Source organism: Trichechus manatus, unplaced genomic scaffold (assembly GCF_000243295.1).
Source record: "Trichechus manatus latirostris isolate Lorelei unplaced genomic scaffold, TriManLat1.0 scaffold00010, whole genome shotgun sequence".
Taxonomy (NCBI): domain Eukaryota; kingdom Metazoa; phylum Chordata; class Mammalia; order Sirenia; family Trichechidae; genus Trichechus; species Trichechus manatus.
In genome coordinates, this window is record NW_004443946.1 from 12,688,811 (window position 1) to 12,706,322 (window position 17,512).

The following is a 17,512-nucleotide window of genomic DNA, read 5'->3' on the forward strand; positions in this document are numbered from 1 at the left end:
GATAAAGAACAATGATGAATCTCACAACATGGATGAATCTGGAGGGCATTATGCCGAGTGAAATTAGTTACAAAAGGACAAATATTGTATGAGACCACTATTATAAGAACTCAAGAAAAGATTCAAACACAGAAAAAAGCATTCTTTGATGGTCACAAAGGTGGGGAGGGAGAGAGAGGGGAACTCATTAACAAGATAGTAGACAAGGATCAACTTTGGTGAAAGGAAGAACAACACACAATATAGGGGAAGTCAGCACAACTGGACCAAAGCAAAAGCTAAGAAGTTTCCTGGACACGCCCAAACACTTTGAGGGACAGAGTAGCTGGGGCTGGGGCCTGGGCGTCCAAACACTTTGAGGGACAGAGTAGCTGGGGCTGGGGCCTGGGGACTGTAGTTTCGGGGGACATCTAGGTCAATTGGCATCACAAAGTTTATTAAGAAAATGGTCTGCATCCCACTTTGATGAGTGGCGTCTGGGGTCTTAAAAGCTTGTGAGTGGCCATCTAAAATGCATCAGTTGGTTCCATCCCACTTGGAGCAAAGGAGAATGAAGAAAACCAAAGACACAAGGAAAATATTAGCCCAAGAGACTAAAGGTCCACATAAACCAGATACTCTACCAGCCTGAGACCAGAAGAACTAGATGGTTCCTAGCTACCAGCAATGACTGCCCTGACAGGAAACACAACAGAGAGTCCCGGATGGAGCAGGAAAAAAGTGTGGAGCAGAACTCAAATTCACGTAAAAGACCAGACTTAATGGTCTGACTGAGACTGGAGGAACCCTCAAAGCCATGGCCCCCAAACACTCTGTTAACCCAGAACTAAAACCATTCCAAAAGCCCACTTTTCAGACAAAGATTAGACAGGACTGTAAAACAAACAAACAAAAAACAACAGCAGCAACAACAAAAACAAAGTAAAGAAGAGGTAGTGGGGTTAGAAAACCAAAAGGGAAGAAGATGCTCGGCATTTCTCAAGTTGAAAGAACTGAAGAAAGAAATATTGAACAACACAGGAAGCATCAAAAGAAAATGGAAGGAGTACACAGAGTCACTGTACCAAAAAGAATTAGACAACATTCACCCATTTCAGGTGGTAGCATATGATCAAGAACGGATGGTAATGAAGGAATAAGTCCAAGCTGCACTGAAGGCATTGGTGAAAAACAAGACTCCAGGAATTGATGGAATACCAGTTGAGATGTTTAAACAAATGGATGCAACGCTGGAAGTACTCACTCATCTATGCCAAGAAATTTGGAAGACAGCTATCTGGCCAACCGACTGGAAGAGATCCATATTTGTGCCCATTCCAAAGAAAGGTGATCCAACAGAATGTGGAAATTATCAAACAATATCATTAATATCACACACGTAAAATTTTGCTGAAGATAATTTAAAAAATGGTTACAGCAGTGCATAGACAGGGTATTGCTAGAAATTCAAGCCCGATTTAGAAGAAGAGGTGGAATGATGGCTATCATTGCTGATGTCAGATGGGACTAAATTACATCATAGAGTTGATATACCCTGAGGTAGGATAGTGAAGGTATATTGCTAGATGTTTACCTGTGTTTTATTGATTATGCAAAGGCATTCCACTGTGTTTATCATAACAAATTATGGATAACATTACAAAGAATGGGAATTCCAGAACTCTTAATTGTGCTCATGTGGAACCTGTACATAGATCAAAAGGCAGTAGTTCGAACAGAACAAGGAGATGCTGAGTGGTTTAAAATCAGAAAAGGTGAGTGTCAGGGTTATATCCTTTTACCATACTTATTCAATCTGTATGCTGAGCAAATAATCTGAGAAGCTGGACTATATGAAGAATGTGGCATTAGGATTGGAGAAAGACTCATTAGCAACCTGAGTTACGCAGATGACACAGCCTTGCTTGCTGAAAGTGAAGAGGACTTGAAGCACTTACTGATGAAGATCAAAGACTACAGCCTTCAGTATGAATTACATCTCAACATAAAACAAAGTTCCTCACAACTGGACGAATAAGCAACAGCATGATAAATGGAGAAAAGACTGAAATTGTCAAGGATTTCATATTACTTGGATCCACAATCAATGCCCATGGAAGCAGCAGTCAAGAAATAAAATGACATGTTGCATTGGGGAAATCTGCTGCAAAAGACCTCTTTAAAGTGTTGAAAAGCAAAGATGTCACTTTGAGGACTAAAGTGCACCTGACCCAAGCCATTTTCAATTGCCTCATGTGCATGTGAAAGCTGGACAATGAATAAGGAAGACCGAAGAAGAATTAATGCCTTTGAATTATGCCTTTGAACTATTGAATATTCCATGGACTGCCAGAAGAATGAACAAGTCTGTCCTGGAAGAAGTACGGCCAGAGTGCTCCTTAGAAGCAAGGATGGCGAGACTTTGTCTCACATAGTTTGGACATGTTATCAGGAGGGACCAGTCCCTGGAGAAGGGCATCATGATTGATAAAGTAAAGTGTCAGCGAAAAAGAGGAAGACCCTCAAGGAGATGGATTGACACAGTGGCTGCAACAATGGTCTAAAGCATAACAATGATGGTGAGAATGGTGCAGGATCGGGCAGTGTTTCGTTCTGTTCTAGAGAGGGTCGCTATGAGTCGGAATCAACTTGATGACACGTAACAACAGCAACAACAGTGTGGTATAGTGGAAAGGATATGGATTTGGATACAGCTGGGTAGACATAGGTTTAATCCTAGCTGAATCGACTTGACAGCAACAGGTTTGGTTTTACTACTTATTAGCTACTTTACTATGAAAAGTGGGCAGGATTGCTGTGAGGATTAAATGATATGACGTGTCAAAAGCACCTGGTACATAATGAATGCTCAATAAATATTCATTATCTTCCTCCTATTAGTGCAAAGTAGGGGACTTTTCAGTTGTATATAACTAAGGAAACTTCCTTTTGCTATAAATCCATTGCTGGCAAATTTATTCTGACTCTTAGCAACCCTATAGGACAGAGTAATAGAACTGTCCTGTAGGTTTCCAAGTATGTAAATCTTTATGTAAGCAGACTGTCAAGCAGACTGCCACATCTTTCTCCCACAGAACAACTGGTGTGCTTGATCTGCTAACCTTTGGTTAGCAGCCGAGCACTTTAACCACTGCACTACCCGGTCTCTTCCTTTTGCTATAGTACACCCACTCCTCACTTGATATTGACTGTCCTGATAGCTGACATTTTGCATTCACAATAGTAAAAAACCTACTATTCCACTATTTTGCACAGTAACAATGTACAGCTGGCAGTAACAAAAGCCAAGGCCAACTTGGACTGTCTGGAAGAAGGAGGGCAAGCCATATCACTTTATCTTGGTGGATTCTTTCTATTTTAGAAAACTTACACACTGACTAGAGAAACTAGGTTCCAAAGTCATCTTCCAGGTAGAGAAGGTGTTCTGTTGTTAACTAGTGACTGATGGTTGATGATGGTACATAGTGAACATTCCTGAAGGATCATTCATTTGCCAACATTTATTGGGAGCCCTGGTGGTACAGTGGCTAAGAGCTACAGCTGCTAACCAAAAGGTCAGCAGTTCAAATCCACCAGCTGCTCCTTGGAAACTTTATGGGGCAGTTCTACTCTGTCCTATAGGGTTGCTATGAGTTGGAATCACCTTGACGACCATTGGGTGGGAATGGAACATATATTGAGCCCTGATTAAGTGCAAGGCATTGAATTAGATACTAAAGGATAGGAAGATGAATATGTTGGAGTCCTTGTCCCTGAAGAGCTTAAAATCTAGTTGGGGTGATAAAACATATTCATAAGTAAATACAAAACAGGGCGCAGGAGTGCTGAGAAGAACTCGTTTTGAGAGGAGGAGGGCAATGTGGAATGGATTTTCAGCTGGGTCTTTTAAAGAGAAGAATTTTGAAAGACATTCATTGGAGGCAAAGGGAACAAAATGAGCAAAGCATGGAGCCATGAAAGTGTGTGGTATATCTCTGAAATACTGAGTAATACAGTGTGTCTCCATTGTGCATTTTATGTAAGTGTGTGGTGGGAGATAAGCTTACAAGGCATGTTGGAGACAACTTATGAAGGACTTTGAATGAAATGCTGTGGTGGTGGACACAGTGGTACATGTACAGTGGCTGTGTTGGTGTGTCATATTATAGCCACAGTTGATTGTTCCTGGAGTGGGCACTTACCCCAAACAAAACCAATCAGAATCCTTTTCAAACTTGAACTGGAAGAGTTAAACCCTGAATGATGGAAGGAGCCTTGGGTGTAATGCTTGGAGTTCTCAGTGACCAAGTTATCTGCCTGGAGACACTGATGAGCAGTAAGTGAGAATGAAGGTGATCTAGTGCGTTGCATGGGCAACAGTGGAGAGAAAGCATCCTGGTAGTGACTGAGTGAATGGCAGGTTCTAGTCATCTCCCAGGCATAGCAGCACTCTTGACTTTGTGTGTTGATATGAATTTCCCTAGGAGCCAGAAACTCCACTTGAACTGGCCTAAGCAAAAATGGATTATGATACAAAACAATGTGAAGATCAGGAACGCAGCTGGCTAGACTTGAAGACCTGCTGTCCCATTTCACTTGTCTCTGCCTTTCATCATGTTAGTTTTAGTCTTTCAAAAAGGCTTTCTCAAGGAGGTTGGAACCATGGCTGTCAGAAGCTCCCAGCTCACATTTTCCAGATTCCTTAAAGAGGCTGGACTCCCAATTTGAAAAATTCCAAGGAAGATTTCTGATTGGTCTAATAAGGGTTATGTGTTAATCCCTGGGTCAGAGGACCAACTTGTGATTGACAGGCCCAGATGTGTGGGGGAGGAGCTGTTTTCTAAGAGAAGGAGGTGTGCTATCTCTAGTCAAGGGACAAAACATAAATGTCCTTTTCAGATGAGGAAAGCTCAGTCTGAGTCCATAGGCTTGGGGCTGGAGAGGAGGGTCTTCATTTGAGAAACTGGCTCAGGGAGGTAGAATTAACTATTATCTGAGGTGGGAATGCTAGAGGATGAGCAGATGCAGGAAGAGAAATAATGGGCTCAATTGGTCCACTTTTCTGATGCACCAGTCTTCAGAAATGTAGGAAATTTGGTGATTTAGTGGTCTTATAAATAGACTGCGATTCCTCTGGCTTTTGAATTTCACCACGCTCTCAAACTTCATGAATAAGAAGTCTGGTACTGTCAGTGCTTTTCTCCGCAAAGCTCCTTGACCATTCTGTCAGTGAATTCCACAATAATAATGCATACATTTCAAAGCTCCTATTACCTGAGGGATGTTATACTAGGGCCCTTATATATATTATATAATTTAATCATCATAGCAACTCTGTGAAATGTATTATATCGAGGAAGTAAACTGATCTTTAGGGAGGGTAAGAACTTTGGCTCAAACTCAGGTCTATCTGACTTAAAAGAAACCCAGACTTTCCCTACTATATTACATTGCCTCTTTTAGATACTACTACTACTCATCTGTCAGTTTGTCATACTGTGGTGGCTTTAGTGTTGCTATGATGCTGGAAGCTATGCCACTGGTATTTCAAATATCAGCAGGGTCACCCATGGTGGACAGGTTTCAGCATAGCTTCTAGACTAAGAAAGAAAGGCATGGTGATCTACTTCTGAAAATTAGTCAATAAAAACTTTAAGGATCACAACAGAACGTTGTCCGACTTGATTGCCTTGGACATGTCATCAGAAAGGATCAGTCGCTTGAGGAGGACATTATGTTTGGTGAAATAAAGAGCCAGTGAGGACTTGGGAGACCCTTGATGAGATCAGTTGGTGCAATAGCTACAACGATGCACTTGAACATGCTGGTGACTGTGAGGATGACATAGAACTAGACAACGTTTTGTTCTGTTGTATATAAGGTCTCAATGAGTTGGAGCTGATTTGAAAGTTACTAACAACAGCAATACCACCACCACTACTACTATTGCTACTAATGGCAAACAGTTATTCAGGTCTTATTTGGTGTTCAAAAAAAAACCAAACCCACTGCTGTAGAGTCGATTCTAACTCATAGTGACCTTATAGGACAGAGTAGAACTTCCTCGTAGGGTTTCCAAGGCTGTAAATCTTCATGGAAGCAGACTGCTACATCCTTCTCCTATGGAGCGACTGGTGGGTTTGAACTGCCAACCTTTTGGTTAGCAGCCAAGCGCTTAACCACTGTGCCACCAGGGCTTCTTTTATTTGGTGTTAGTACTGTGTTAAGTACTTTTAATGAAATATCTCATTTAATCTTTACAAGTATTATCCTCAGTTTATAGTTGAGAAAACCAAGGCCCAAGGTCACATAGCTGTAAGTGATGAAGCCAGCACTTGGTGCCAGAAGACAAATCTATAAGCACTAATTTTTATTGCCTCTAGCTCCATGGCTAAAGCTTATCTGATAGAGTTCCAAACCAGCTGTTGCCACCACACTTCCCTGCTAATACTTTCCCATCTGCTTTCTTTGCTTTGATCTCAAGGCTAGGAGACAGGAAATGCAATTAACTTCACAATGTGGTGGAGGTCTCCTGTTAAAAGATGTGATTAAAACTGTCCTGGTGGTGATAAACAATAATGCCAACTGAGTGGTGACTTCTCAGTATAGTATTGGCTCAAAATTTTATTTGCTCACTGACCATATTCATTCTTTCATTAGGATATTCCTGTTCTGTTAAAGTATAAATACCCTAAAAGTTGCCTTTATTCTTAGAGAGCTTCACTCTGAGTCATGTAAATGGTTTGGATTAAACAATGTGATCTCTTTCAATAAGACAATAGGAGCGTAATAAGCCCCTAGGTCAGGGCAGTGTTGGGTGTTGTCAATTTTAGTAAACTTACATTTTGTTAGCTCCTTTTAATGAATAGTATTATGATCAAGGAGATGACATGGTTTATTTGTTGGGTGACTTGTTGTCTTTACACTAATATAAAGCTTGCACTGCCATGGCCTGCTTTGGGCTGCTGGTTCCCTGATGTGATATTCAGCTGTTGTCAGTTTTCCACTCCATAACTCATGTAAATCTCAACTGTATTTCCAGGCTATAGTTTGCCAGCTGGGTTCACTGTTTAAAAGCATGGAAGTTGGAGTTTTTTTTTTTTTTTTAAATGTTTTTATTAGTAAGAGCAAAAGTAATATGAAAAGTTAAAATTAGTATGAGTGTATACAGCTGCTAATCATTGTATGGGTTAATTTGAAAATCTTTTCTCCATGTCCACTTGTCTGGATGGAATTTAGGTCAGGTGAAGGTGATTACAAGAGAGCTAATGTTTGGCATAAAAATTTTCACATTGTACTATTATTTGTTGATCATTCATTTACTCTACTTATGTAATACGTATCCACAAGTCCTTGTTGACATCAGCTATGGAGGTGAATAAGATGTGGTCCCTTACAATGGGAAGAATTTATTATCTAATAGAGCTGTTTATAGACTTCATTTTATAGCCTTGATAAATGCACTGAATTCGGCTTACAATTTCCGAAGAGATTCCAGTCTTAGATCTTGGAATTGCTGAAATAAAGTTGCATATATTTTTGTAAGATTTTTTTTCCCTCAATATTTGGGTAAATAAATGTTGTCTTTGATGGCATGGGAATGGGGAAGAAATATTAGGCTCACTTGATGCTATTAGGCATGTTCGACAGTCTTGAGGTAAGCGGCTTTCTGCAGAGCAGATGCCAGGTATTATTTATGTAAATATTCTGCTATTTAGTGAGAATCTGTAATTTTAGAGTTGGTACGGAGACTATCATTCTAGATAAATTCTCCAAACTTTTCGTATCGGAGAATGCATAGTATTTCTGTGCTTGCATGACTGCACAAGTATGAAAGAAAAGTATAAAGCACAGGCTATCAAACTGCCCAAAAGAAAATGCCAGTCTGAATTATCAAATATATACACCAGGACAAATCTTTGAAATCATGGGAATATTTTCAGATAGAACAAAATGGAATTTTGGAATTTATCTTCCTGTGACACAGCACATTGAAAAACTGGGACTAAGTGCATAGAGGTGAGCCTTTGTGTACAATTTGCCTTTTAAAAGTTTTTTTTTTCTTTTCTGAGAGTGGTGATAGTTGCACAACGTGATGACCTTAATTGGTGTCACTGAATTGTACATGTAAGAAACGTTGAAAAAGAAAGAAAAAATCGTGCCCAGGCACCGTTCATGTGAGAGCTCAGGGAATAAAATCACATTCAGCACCTAAAAAAAGAAAAGAAACATTCTTTTTCTAAGTCTTGAGTGGTTTAGCATCGTTACAGTGATATAGTACATGATGTTAAATTACAGATCTCATTTAGGTAGTGTTTTGTTCATTTACTGTACAGTTGTCTATTTTTATAGAATACACATGTATTAGAATTTAATCTCTGCGATTCAAGCCTCAAAGGAAATGATACTATGTAGTTCATACTTACAGACGTATGGATTAAAAGTTACTGGTTCTTTAAAGAAAACCTTTTTCCTACACCTAAAGTGTTGCGCTCCATTAAACGGGGAAGGCTGAGACAGAGCCCTAGAACGGGACGAGAGAAGGCGCTGCCGGAACGTTTGTGCTGTAGTGCGTCGTCCCGGCCGGTGCTTATTCGCGAAGGACCGCCACTGACAAGTGCTTGTTGGTAAGAACCCGCTTGGCGTCAATACTGAGGATCTTGGAGGTGGCTGTGGTTGAAGCAGGCTTCGGGGAGAATTTGTAGGGGAGAAGGAGCCATGGACGATCAGGGCTGCCCCCGGTGTAAGACCACCAAGTACCGGAACCCCTCCTTGAAGCTGATGGTGAATGTGTGCGGACACACTTTGTGAGTACGGCGAAAGTGGATTTCAACGGGGGACAGATGCGCAGGGTGGGAGGAGGGAGCCTGGAGAAGCTCTGCCTCGGTTCGAGACGGTAAAGGGCGTCGTTAGTTTCGACATAAGAGGAAAATGGCAAGAGGGAATGTTGCGCTCTGTACATGAACTGTAGCCGCTAGCGCTGAGCGATCCTGGCCTGCTTTGGGCTGCTGGTTCTCAGATGTATCCAGCTGTTTGTCAGGTTCCTCCTCCGTAGTCCAGGGAAAGCCCGACTTTATTTCCAGGCTGTGGGTTGCCATATGGGCTCCAGGCATGTCGCTGGTTAAAAGTGTGGGAGTAGGGGATTGGAGTGTTTCTTTAATTTCACATGAAAAAAAAATCTTTTTTTTTTTTTGCAAAGAGTGAAAGTGCTATGAAAAGTTAAAATTACTCTGAGTATATACAGCTGCTATTTATTGTATGGGTTAATTTGAAAACCTCGTCTGTATGCCCAGTTGTCCTGATGGAGTTCGGTAATAGTCTCTTAACTAAAAGGAAGAAAATCCGGACTCCAGGCAGTTAATTTTGTAGCTATTGCGCGTACACTATGTGCCAGCCACTGTTCTAAGCGTTTTACCATGAATTATTTTAGTCCATTCCCAGAACAGCCCTAGGAAGTAGGTACTGGTATAATCCTCATTTCACAGCGAAGGAAACGGAGACTGTTCAAGGTCCTTATTAAGTGGGCCCTGCTAGAATTGGAACCCGGAATGCCGATTTTTGAGGGTAGGGATTTGTTTTTGCGGGTTGGAGAGGGGAAGGAGGGAGGTTGCGTTTGTGTACTTTGAAGAACAAATGCAGGAATTGGTCAGACTCTTCCTGGCCACATCTGTATGGTCAGGAAAGGCACTTGTCTGTAAGGTACTTTGGAATGAAAGGTGTTATATTAGAGTGAGCATATATTCCTGTAGTTTTTCTGAGATTTCTTAGAGATAAAAAATGCTGGGTAACTTACAGTGTTGATGACAAGGCCGTTAGGTAAGCCAAGTTGCATGATTAGTTGTAGTTATTATGATAGAACTTGTTAAATTACTTAATTGGTCCCTTTTTCAAATTAATCCTTATTTTCCTTTGCCTTACCCAGCAAAGGAAGTAGAGTAGAGCTGTGACTGAATGGTTTAATATTAGAAATAAGGTAAAAATAATCAAATACATGGAAAAAGGAAGTGAGGCAAGCATTTTAGATAGACTGTTAGGTTTTTAGATTTTATCCAGTTTATCTCCATTTTCCTGTATTACGTTTGTTACATTTGGTGCCAAAGGAAAGGGAGATGATCAAGTGTGCTCTTTTGGAAGGATGCTAAATGTATTAACTGGAAGAAATTTCTGCCTGGCAGAAATCAGCTAGTCAGGGAAGATTATGGAATTTCAGTAAAATAAATGACATTTTTATTAGGCAATTATAAAATATATATTTTTAATTGGAAATTGCTTTCATTGTATCCTTAGCCCGTTCTGTTATCTCATAAGAGTAAGAATTGTCTAATTAATTCTGGTATTACATTTACTTTGGTTTATTTGTTAACATATTAGATGCAGACCACACTTTGCAGTCCTTCTTTGACTTGAGGTATGAACAAAATAAGAGAATACCTCCTAAATTCAAGAGAATATATACTATAGGCTCATTCAGGAAGGCAGGATAGGGTATTGGTTAAGAGAATAAGATCTGCAATCAGTCTGATTGATTTCAAATTCTTTACTCTTGTATGACTTTGGGCAAGATACTAACTCCTTGTGCCTCATTTTTCTTATCGTAAAATAGAGATGCTAATGGTACTTTTATAAGTGTTTAAGGATTAAATTGTTGTTGTTATTTGCCCTGGAGTTGCCTCTGACTCATGGCAACCTTATATATAACAGAACAAAATATTGCCCAGTACTGTGCCATCTTCATGATGTTGGTATATTTGAGTCCATTGTTGTGGCTATTGTGTCAGTCTATTTCATTGAGAGTTTCCCTCGTTTTTGCTGACCCTCTACCAATAACATATGTAAAATATTTGGAGGTATTCAGTACAGTTCTTGTCACATAGTATGTGCTCAATGTATATTGGCTTTCACATTATCATGTGGTTAGTATGAGTGATAAGCAGAAATAAAATTAAATGGGTTTATTTGGCTTGCTATTAAAGACTTGCACAATAATGATTATCTTTAAAAATAAGTTTAATTATAATGACCGTATTGTAATTTTCTTAATGTGAACTCTTTACCATGTTCCCTATTCCATCATCGTTATTAAGAATTAAGGAGCCCGGGTGGCGCAGTGTTTAAGTGCTTGGCTAGTAACCGAAATGTCCAAGGTTTGAACCCACCAGTCCCTTGGCAGGAGAAGATGTGGCAGTCTGCTTCCTTAAAGATTACAGCCTTGTAAACTCTATGGGGCAGTTCTGCTGTGTCCTATAGGGTCACTATGAGTTGGAATCGACTCCATGGCAATGGGTTTATTAAGAATGATCTTAAACTAGAATACAACTCTGCTCTGTATCAGTGAATATAGGAGAGAGCTCACTAGTTTTTTTTTTTTTTTGTAATTTGTTAAAAAAGTTAAAAAATTATATTAGCAATTAATAGTTAAAGCAACATAAGAATATTAAGTGAAAAGTAAAAATTTCTCTGGTTCGTTTCCCCAGAGGTAACAACTTTTAAGTTGCTCCTGTATCTTTCCAGACATTTTCTATGCATACGCAAGCATGAATGTTTGTTTTGGTAGAAAACCTTTTCTCTCACCAGCGTAAATGACATCTTATTTTAGCCTTACTTTTTTTATTACTTGTACCTTGGTTATTTTTCTAAATCAGTATGTATGTCTTCCTCTTCATTTTTAACAGTTGAATAACATCTCAATTGTTCAGTTATACTATAATTTATGTAACCAATCTTTTTTTTTTTTTTAAATAAATGTTTATGTTTCCAGTTTTTCACTGGAGTAAACATCTGTATATCTTTGAGCACTTAAGCAAATAGATCATAAGATACAATCTGTAAACTATAGAGTGAATGTCTAGTATTGGAATTGCTGGGTCAGAGTATGTGGTTTTAAATTTTGATAAATATTGCACAATTGTTCCCAAAAAATGTTGTATCAATTATGTTCCCAACAACTGTTCATGGGAATTCCTATTGCCACATGTCTTTGCTAACATTGGACGTTATTATATTTTTAAATCTTGCCGTTCTGATAGATAAGAAAACATTATTCATTTTAATGAGAAATTGTTTTAGTTTCATAGTATGTTGAGTTTGTATAGCATTGTATTTCATGGTATTGAATTTGGGCATTTTTATATTCTTGTTAGTCTGAGAGGGGCAGGTATTATTTAGCATTAGTTGAGACAATCATTTTACCTGTTTTACTATTTTTTATTATCTTGCTATGTAATGGAGCTCTGGTAGCGCAGTGGTTAAGAGCTCAGCCGCTAACCAGAAGGTTGGCAGTTCGAATCCACCAGCTGCTCCTTGGAAACCCTATGGGGCAGTTATACTCTGTTCTATAGGGTGCCTATGAGTCCAGATCGATTCTACAGCAATGAGGTTGGGTTTTTTGTATTGCTATGTAGTAAATTACCTGCATATTTAGTAGCTTAAAACAGCAAACATTTATTATCTTACACAGTTCCTGAGGGTCAGGAATCTGGGAGGGGCTTAGCTGAGTGATTCTGGCTCAGGGTCTCTCATGAGATTGCAGTCAGCTGTTGGTTGGGATGACAGTTTTTGAAGATTTGACTGGGCCTGGAGGATCTGCTTCCAAGGTGACTCATGTAGCTGTTGTTAGGAGGCTGCAGTTCCTTCCCATAGGGCTGCTTATGACATGGCTTTCCCCAGAGTAAGTAATCAGAAGGAGAGGGAGAGACAGCGAGAGTGAGAGTGAGAGTGAAAACCAGAAGCTACCGTGCCTTTTACAGCCTAATCACGGAAGTAATATACCATCACCTCTGCTTAATTTCATTTGTTATACTGACCAACCCTCTTACCATGTGGGAGGGTATTTACACACTGGAGTGTGAATACCATGAGAGTATGAATACCCCAGGGCAAGGACCACTGGGGCCATCTTGAAGACTGGATACCACACTATTTTATTTACTTTCTTATTTTTTGTTTGTGTCCTCAGGTAGCAAAGGCATTTCAGGAGGCACACAAAAGTAGTGCTTCACAAAAGATAGGGTTATGGAAAGATTACTTAGGAGTCACTGTTTATGGGAGAAGATAGAGGAAAATAATGGAGGGAAGAAAAATTAAAAAAGTGGAACTATGACAATACTGTTCTCCCTTAGCTGCTAGCAATTGAGGAAGCATATTCTCTTATGTAACAATTTAATGCAGGAAACACTCATATAAATTGATTGCATGCACATAAAAAAGATTGGATTTCATGGTTTTTATTTTTTTTAATTCAGGGATGAACTTTTTCTTATTTACAAAAAAACAAAAACAAAAAAACCTGTTACGGTAGAGTCAATTCTGACTTATAGTGACCCTATAGGACTGAGTAGAACTGCCTCATAGGATTTCCAGGGAGCGACTGGTGGATTTGAACTGCTGACCTTTTGGTTAGCAGCTGAGCTCTTAACCACTGCACCAGCAGGGCTCTTATTAAACTGCAGTCTTTGATAATTTAACATCTATCCCAACCATTCTTGGTAAAACCTGTCTCTGGAACCTTTATACATATTTGATTCCACTAAATCTACCTCTTTCTTTTTAAACATATACAAGACACAAAGTAATAGAAAAATGAAACCATGTACCCACCATCTTATAAAATTCAACATTTTGTCATGTTTGCTTAAGAGCTTTCTCTCGCTCTTTCTTTTGTTATTTCCCTTTTTTCCTCCATCACTTCTCTCTTATTTGTTGATGTAACTGTGTTGTTTGTCCTAAAGTGTTCCTAGTTTGAATTTTGCTAATTGCATCTCTGTGATATTGTTTAATATGTTCCTCTGTCCTCTGAATTTTCTCTAAGTTGTCAGTTAAATATAGAAGCTTGATATATAGAAGCTTGATCAGATTATGTTTCAATTTATTTATTTTTTGGCAAGAGTAATACATAAAACCATTGCTGTTGAGTCGGTTCTGACTCACAGCAACTTTATAGGACAAAGTAGAACTGCCTCATAGGGTTTCCAAGACTGTAATCTTTTTTTTTTTTTTAATGTGCCTTACGTGAAAGTTTACAGAGCAAATTAGTTTCTCATTAAACAATTAATACACAAATTGTTTCGTGGCATTGGTTGCCAACTCTGTGATGTGTCAACACTCTCTCCTTCTCCACCCACGTTCCCTGTTTCCATTCGTCCAGTTTTCCTGTCCCTTCCTGCCTTCTTGTCTTTGCTTTTGGGCTGGTGTGCTCATTTAGCCTTGTATACGTGATTGAACTGCGAAGCACACTCCTCAAGCATGTTATTATTTGCCCTATAAACCAAAACCCATTGCCATCTAGTCGATTCCGACTCATAGTGACCCTATAGGACAGAGTAGAACTGCCCCATAGGGTTTCCAAGGAGCGCCTGGTGGATTTGAACTGCCGACCTTTTGGTTAGCAGCCATAGCTCTTAACCACTACACCACCAGGGTTTCCTGTTTGCCCTATAGACCTGTCTAATCTTTGACTGAAGGGTGAACTTCAGGAGTGACTTTAGTACTGAGTTAAACGGGTATCTGGGGGCCATATTATTTGGGTTTCTCCAGTTTCTGTCAGGCCAGCAAATCTGGTCTTTTTTTGTGAATTTGAATTTTGTTCTACATTTTTCACTAGCTCTGTCTGAGACTGTCTCTTGTGATCCCTGTCAGAGAAGTTGGTGGTGGTAGCAAGGCTGTAATCTTTAAGGAAGCAGACTGCCACGCCTTTCTCCTGTGAAGCAGATGATGAGTTCAAACCGCTGACCTTTTGGTTAGCAGCTGAGCGCCTTAGCCACTGCGCCACCAGGGCTCCTTAGAATAAGTCATAAGTGGTATTCATCTGTTTTGATGAATATACAAGACTTGTGTAGTACCTTTGCGCAAATTGGGAAACAGTGCCCCCTCTAGGCAGAAAAATTGTTATTGTTGTTAGTTGCCTTTGAGTAGATTCTGGCTCATGGTAACCCTATGTATGTAGAGTAGAACTGCTCCACAGGGTTTTCAAGGCTGTGACCTTGTGGAAGCAGATTGCCAGGGCTGTCTTCCGAGGTGCTTCTGCCTGGGTTCCAACTGCCAGCCTATCCACTGGTAGTCGAGTGCTTAACTGTTTGTGCCACCCAAGGACTCCTAGGTAGAAAAGTTAGGAAAAGACATTCATTCTGGATGTAAGAATTAGAAAAAGGGAACTTTCTAGATATACTGCTATTAATTTCTAATTTAATTATATTGTGGTAAGAGGACGTTCTCTGTAAGATTTCAGCCTTTTGAAATTTTCTGAAACTTAAGTTTTGTGGTCTAGCATATGGTCAACCTTGGTGAAAAATCAAGGTACACTTGTAAAGAATGTGTAATCTGTGGTTGTTGGGTGTAGTATATTATAAATGTTAATTAGATCAATTTGGTTGATAGTGTTATTTTAATCCAATATGTCCTTACTAATTTATTTTATCTGTACATTTTATCAATTACTCCAACTGTGATTGGGGATTTGTCCATTTCTCCCTCTGTCATGCTTCATATATATTAAGGATTGTTATGTCTTCTGATGAATTGTTACTTTTATCATCATGAAATTCCCTCTTTGTCGCTTGTAACCTTTGTCTTGAAGTTTTTGTTTGGTATTAATATAGCCACGTCCGCTTTCTCATGCTTACTGTTTGATGGTATATCTTTTTCCATCCTTTTACTTTCAGTCTTTGTATGTCTTATTTCTTGTAGACAGCACATAGTTGAATCTTGCTTTCTTATCTGGTCCAACAATCTACCTTTTAATCGAAGTGTTAGTTCATTGATATTTACTGTGATTATTGGTATTGTTGGGTTTAAGTCTACTTTTTTTTTTTTTTGTCAGTCCCTGAAGTGTTTACTGGGCAGACCTGGGGTTGGGAAGGGGTTCTGCACCTAGAAGAAGGTGTTGGGCCTCTTGGTGGTGAAGCTCAAAAATATGGAATGAATTTGCATGTCATTCTTGCAAAGGAGCCATACTAATCTTTGTATCCTTCCAATTTTAGAATGTGTGCTACTAAAGCAAGCACTAAGTCTACCATTTTGCTATTTGTTTTCCTTTTGTTTTTTGTTCTTGCTTCTTTCCTGCCTTGTTTTGGATTAATTGGATATTTTTTAGTATTGACCTATTATAAATACCTCTAATTATTATTTTATTTTTTGGTTGTTTCGCTAGGTATAACAATGTGTATTTTTTTTATAAATTTTTTTCAGTAATTGATAATTTTATATATATATAGTATTTTAGATGAAGCTTTACAGAACAAATTAGTTTCTCATTAAACAGTTAACGCACATATTGTTTTGTGAAATTGGTTGCCACCCCCACGACAGGTCAACACTCTCCCTTTCCCGACCTTGGATGCCCTGTTACCAGCTTTCCTGTCCCCTCCTGCCTTCTCATCCTTGTCCCTGGGCTGGAGTGCCCATTTAGTCTCATTTTGTTTTATGGGCCTGTCTAATCTTTGACTGAAAGGTAAACCTCGGGAGTGACTTCATTACTGAGCTAAAAGGGTGTCCGGGGGCCATACTCTCAGGGTTTCTCCAGTCTCTGGTAGACCAGTAAGTGTGGTTTTTTTTTTTGTTTTTTTTTTGTGAGTTAGAATTTTGTTCTACATTTTTCTCCAGCTCTGTCTGGGACCCTCTATGGTGATCCTTGTCACAGCAGTCAGTGGTGGTTGCTGGGCACCATCTAGTGCTGAACTCAGTCTGGTGGAGGCTGTGTTAGTTGTGGTCCATTAGTCCTTTGGACTAATCTTTCCTTTGTGTCTTTGGTTTTCTTCATTCTCCCTTGCTCCTGACGGAGTGAGACCAGTGGAGTATCTTAGATGGCCCCTCAAAAGCTTTCAAGACCCCAGACGCTACTCACCAAAGTAGAATGTAGAACATTTTCTTTATAAACTATGTTATGCCAATTCAGCTAGATGTTCCCCGAGACCATGGTCCCCAGCCCTCAGCCCAGTAATTTAGTCCCTCAAGGAGTTTGGATATATCTGTCGAGCTTCCATGACCTTGCCTTGGTCAAGTTGTGCTGGCTTCCCCAGTATTGTGTACTGTCTCACCCCTTCTTCGCAGTTACCGCTTACCTATTGTCTACTTAGTGTTTTTCCCTTCTCACCCCTCCCCTCCCTCATAACCATCAAAGATGGTTTCTTTTTGTATGTAAACCCTTTCATGAGTTTTTATAGTAGTGGTCTCATACAATGTTTGTCCTTTTGTGATTGACTTATTTTACTTGGCATAATGCCCTCCAGATTCACTCATGTTGTAGATTTTTCACTGATTCATCATTGTTCTTTATCATTGCATAGTATTCCATGGTGTGTGTGTGTGTGTACCGTAGTTTGTTTATCCATTCATCTGTTGATGGGCACTTAGGTTGTTTCCATCTTTTTGCTGTTGTGAATAGTGCTGCAATGAATGTGGGTGTGCATATGCCTATTCGTGTGGTGGATCTTATTTCTCTAGAGTATATTCCTAGGAGTGGGATTGCTGGATCATATGGTATTTCTGTTTCTAGCTTTCTAAGGAAGCGCCATATCATTTTCCAAAATGGTTGTATCAT

At 39.4% G+C, this 17,512-nt stretch overlaps 1 protein-coding gene and 1 pseudogene across 2 annotated transcripts in view; one reads left to right on the plus strand and one right to left on the minus strand.

Annotated features, from left to right (window-relative positions):
* The first annotated feature begins 8,575 nt into the window (after positions 1 to 8,575).
* The window catches only part of MNAT1 (MNAT1 component of CDK activating kinase), a 267,667-nt gene continuing 258,730 nt past the window's right edge, over positions 8,576 to 17,512 (plus strand). The window contains exon 1 of one of the 2 annotated variants that reach the window (XM_004370922.1): positions 8,576 to 8,786. In XM_004370922.1, the coding sequence (XP_004370979.1) occupies positions 8,698 to 8,786 (89 nt within the window). In that variant the 5' untranslated portion in view covers positions 8,576 to 8,697. The remainder of the gene's footprint in view (positions 8,787 to 17,512) is intronic. The other variant, XM_023726257.1, reaches the window with a different exon arrangement.
* On the minus strand, positions 15,881 to 15,977 carry LOC111819517 (uncharacterized; annotated as a pseudogene).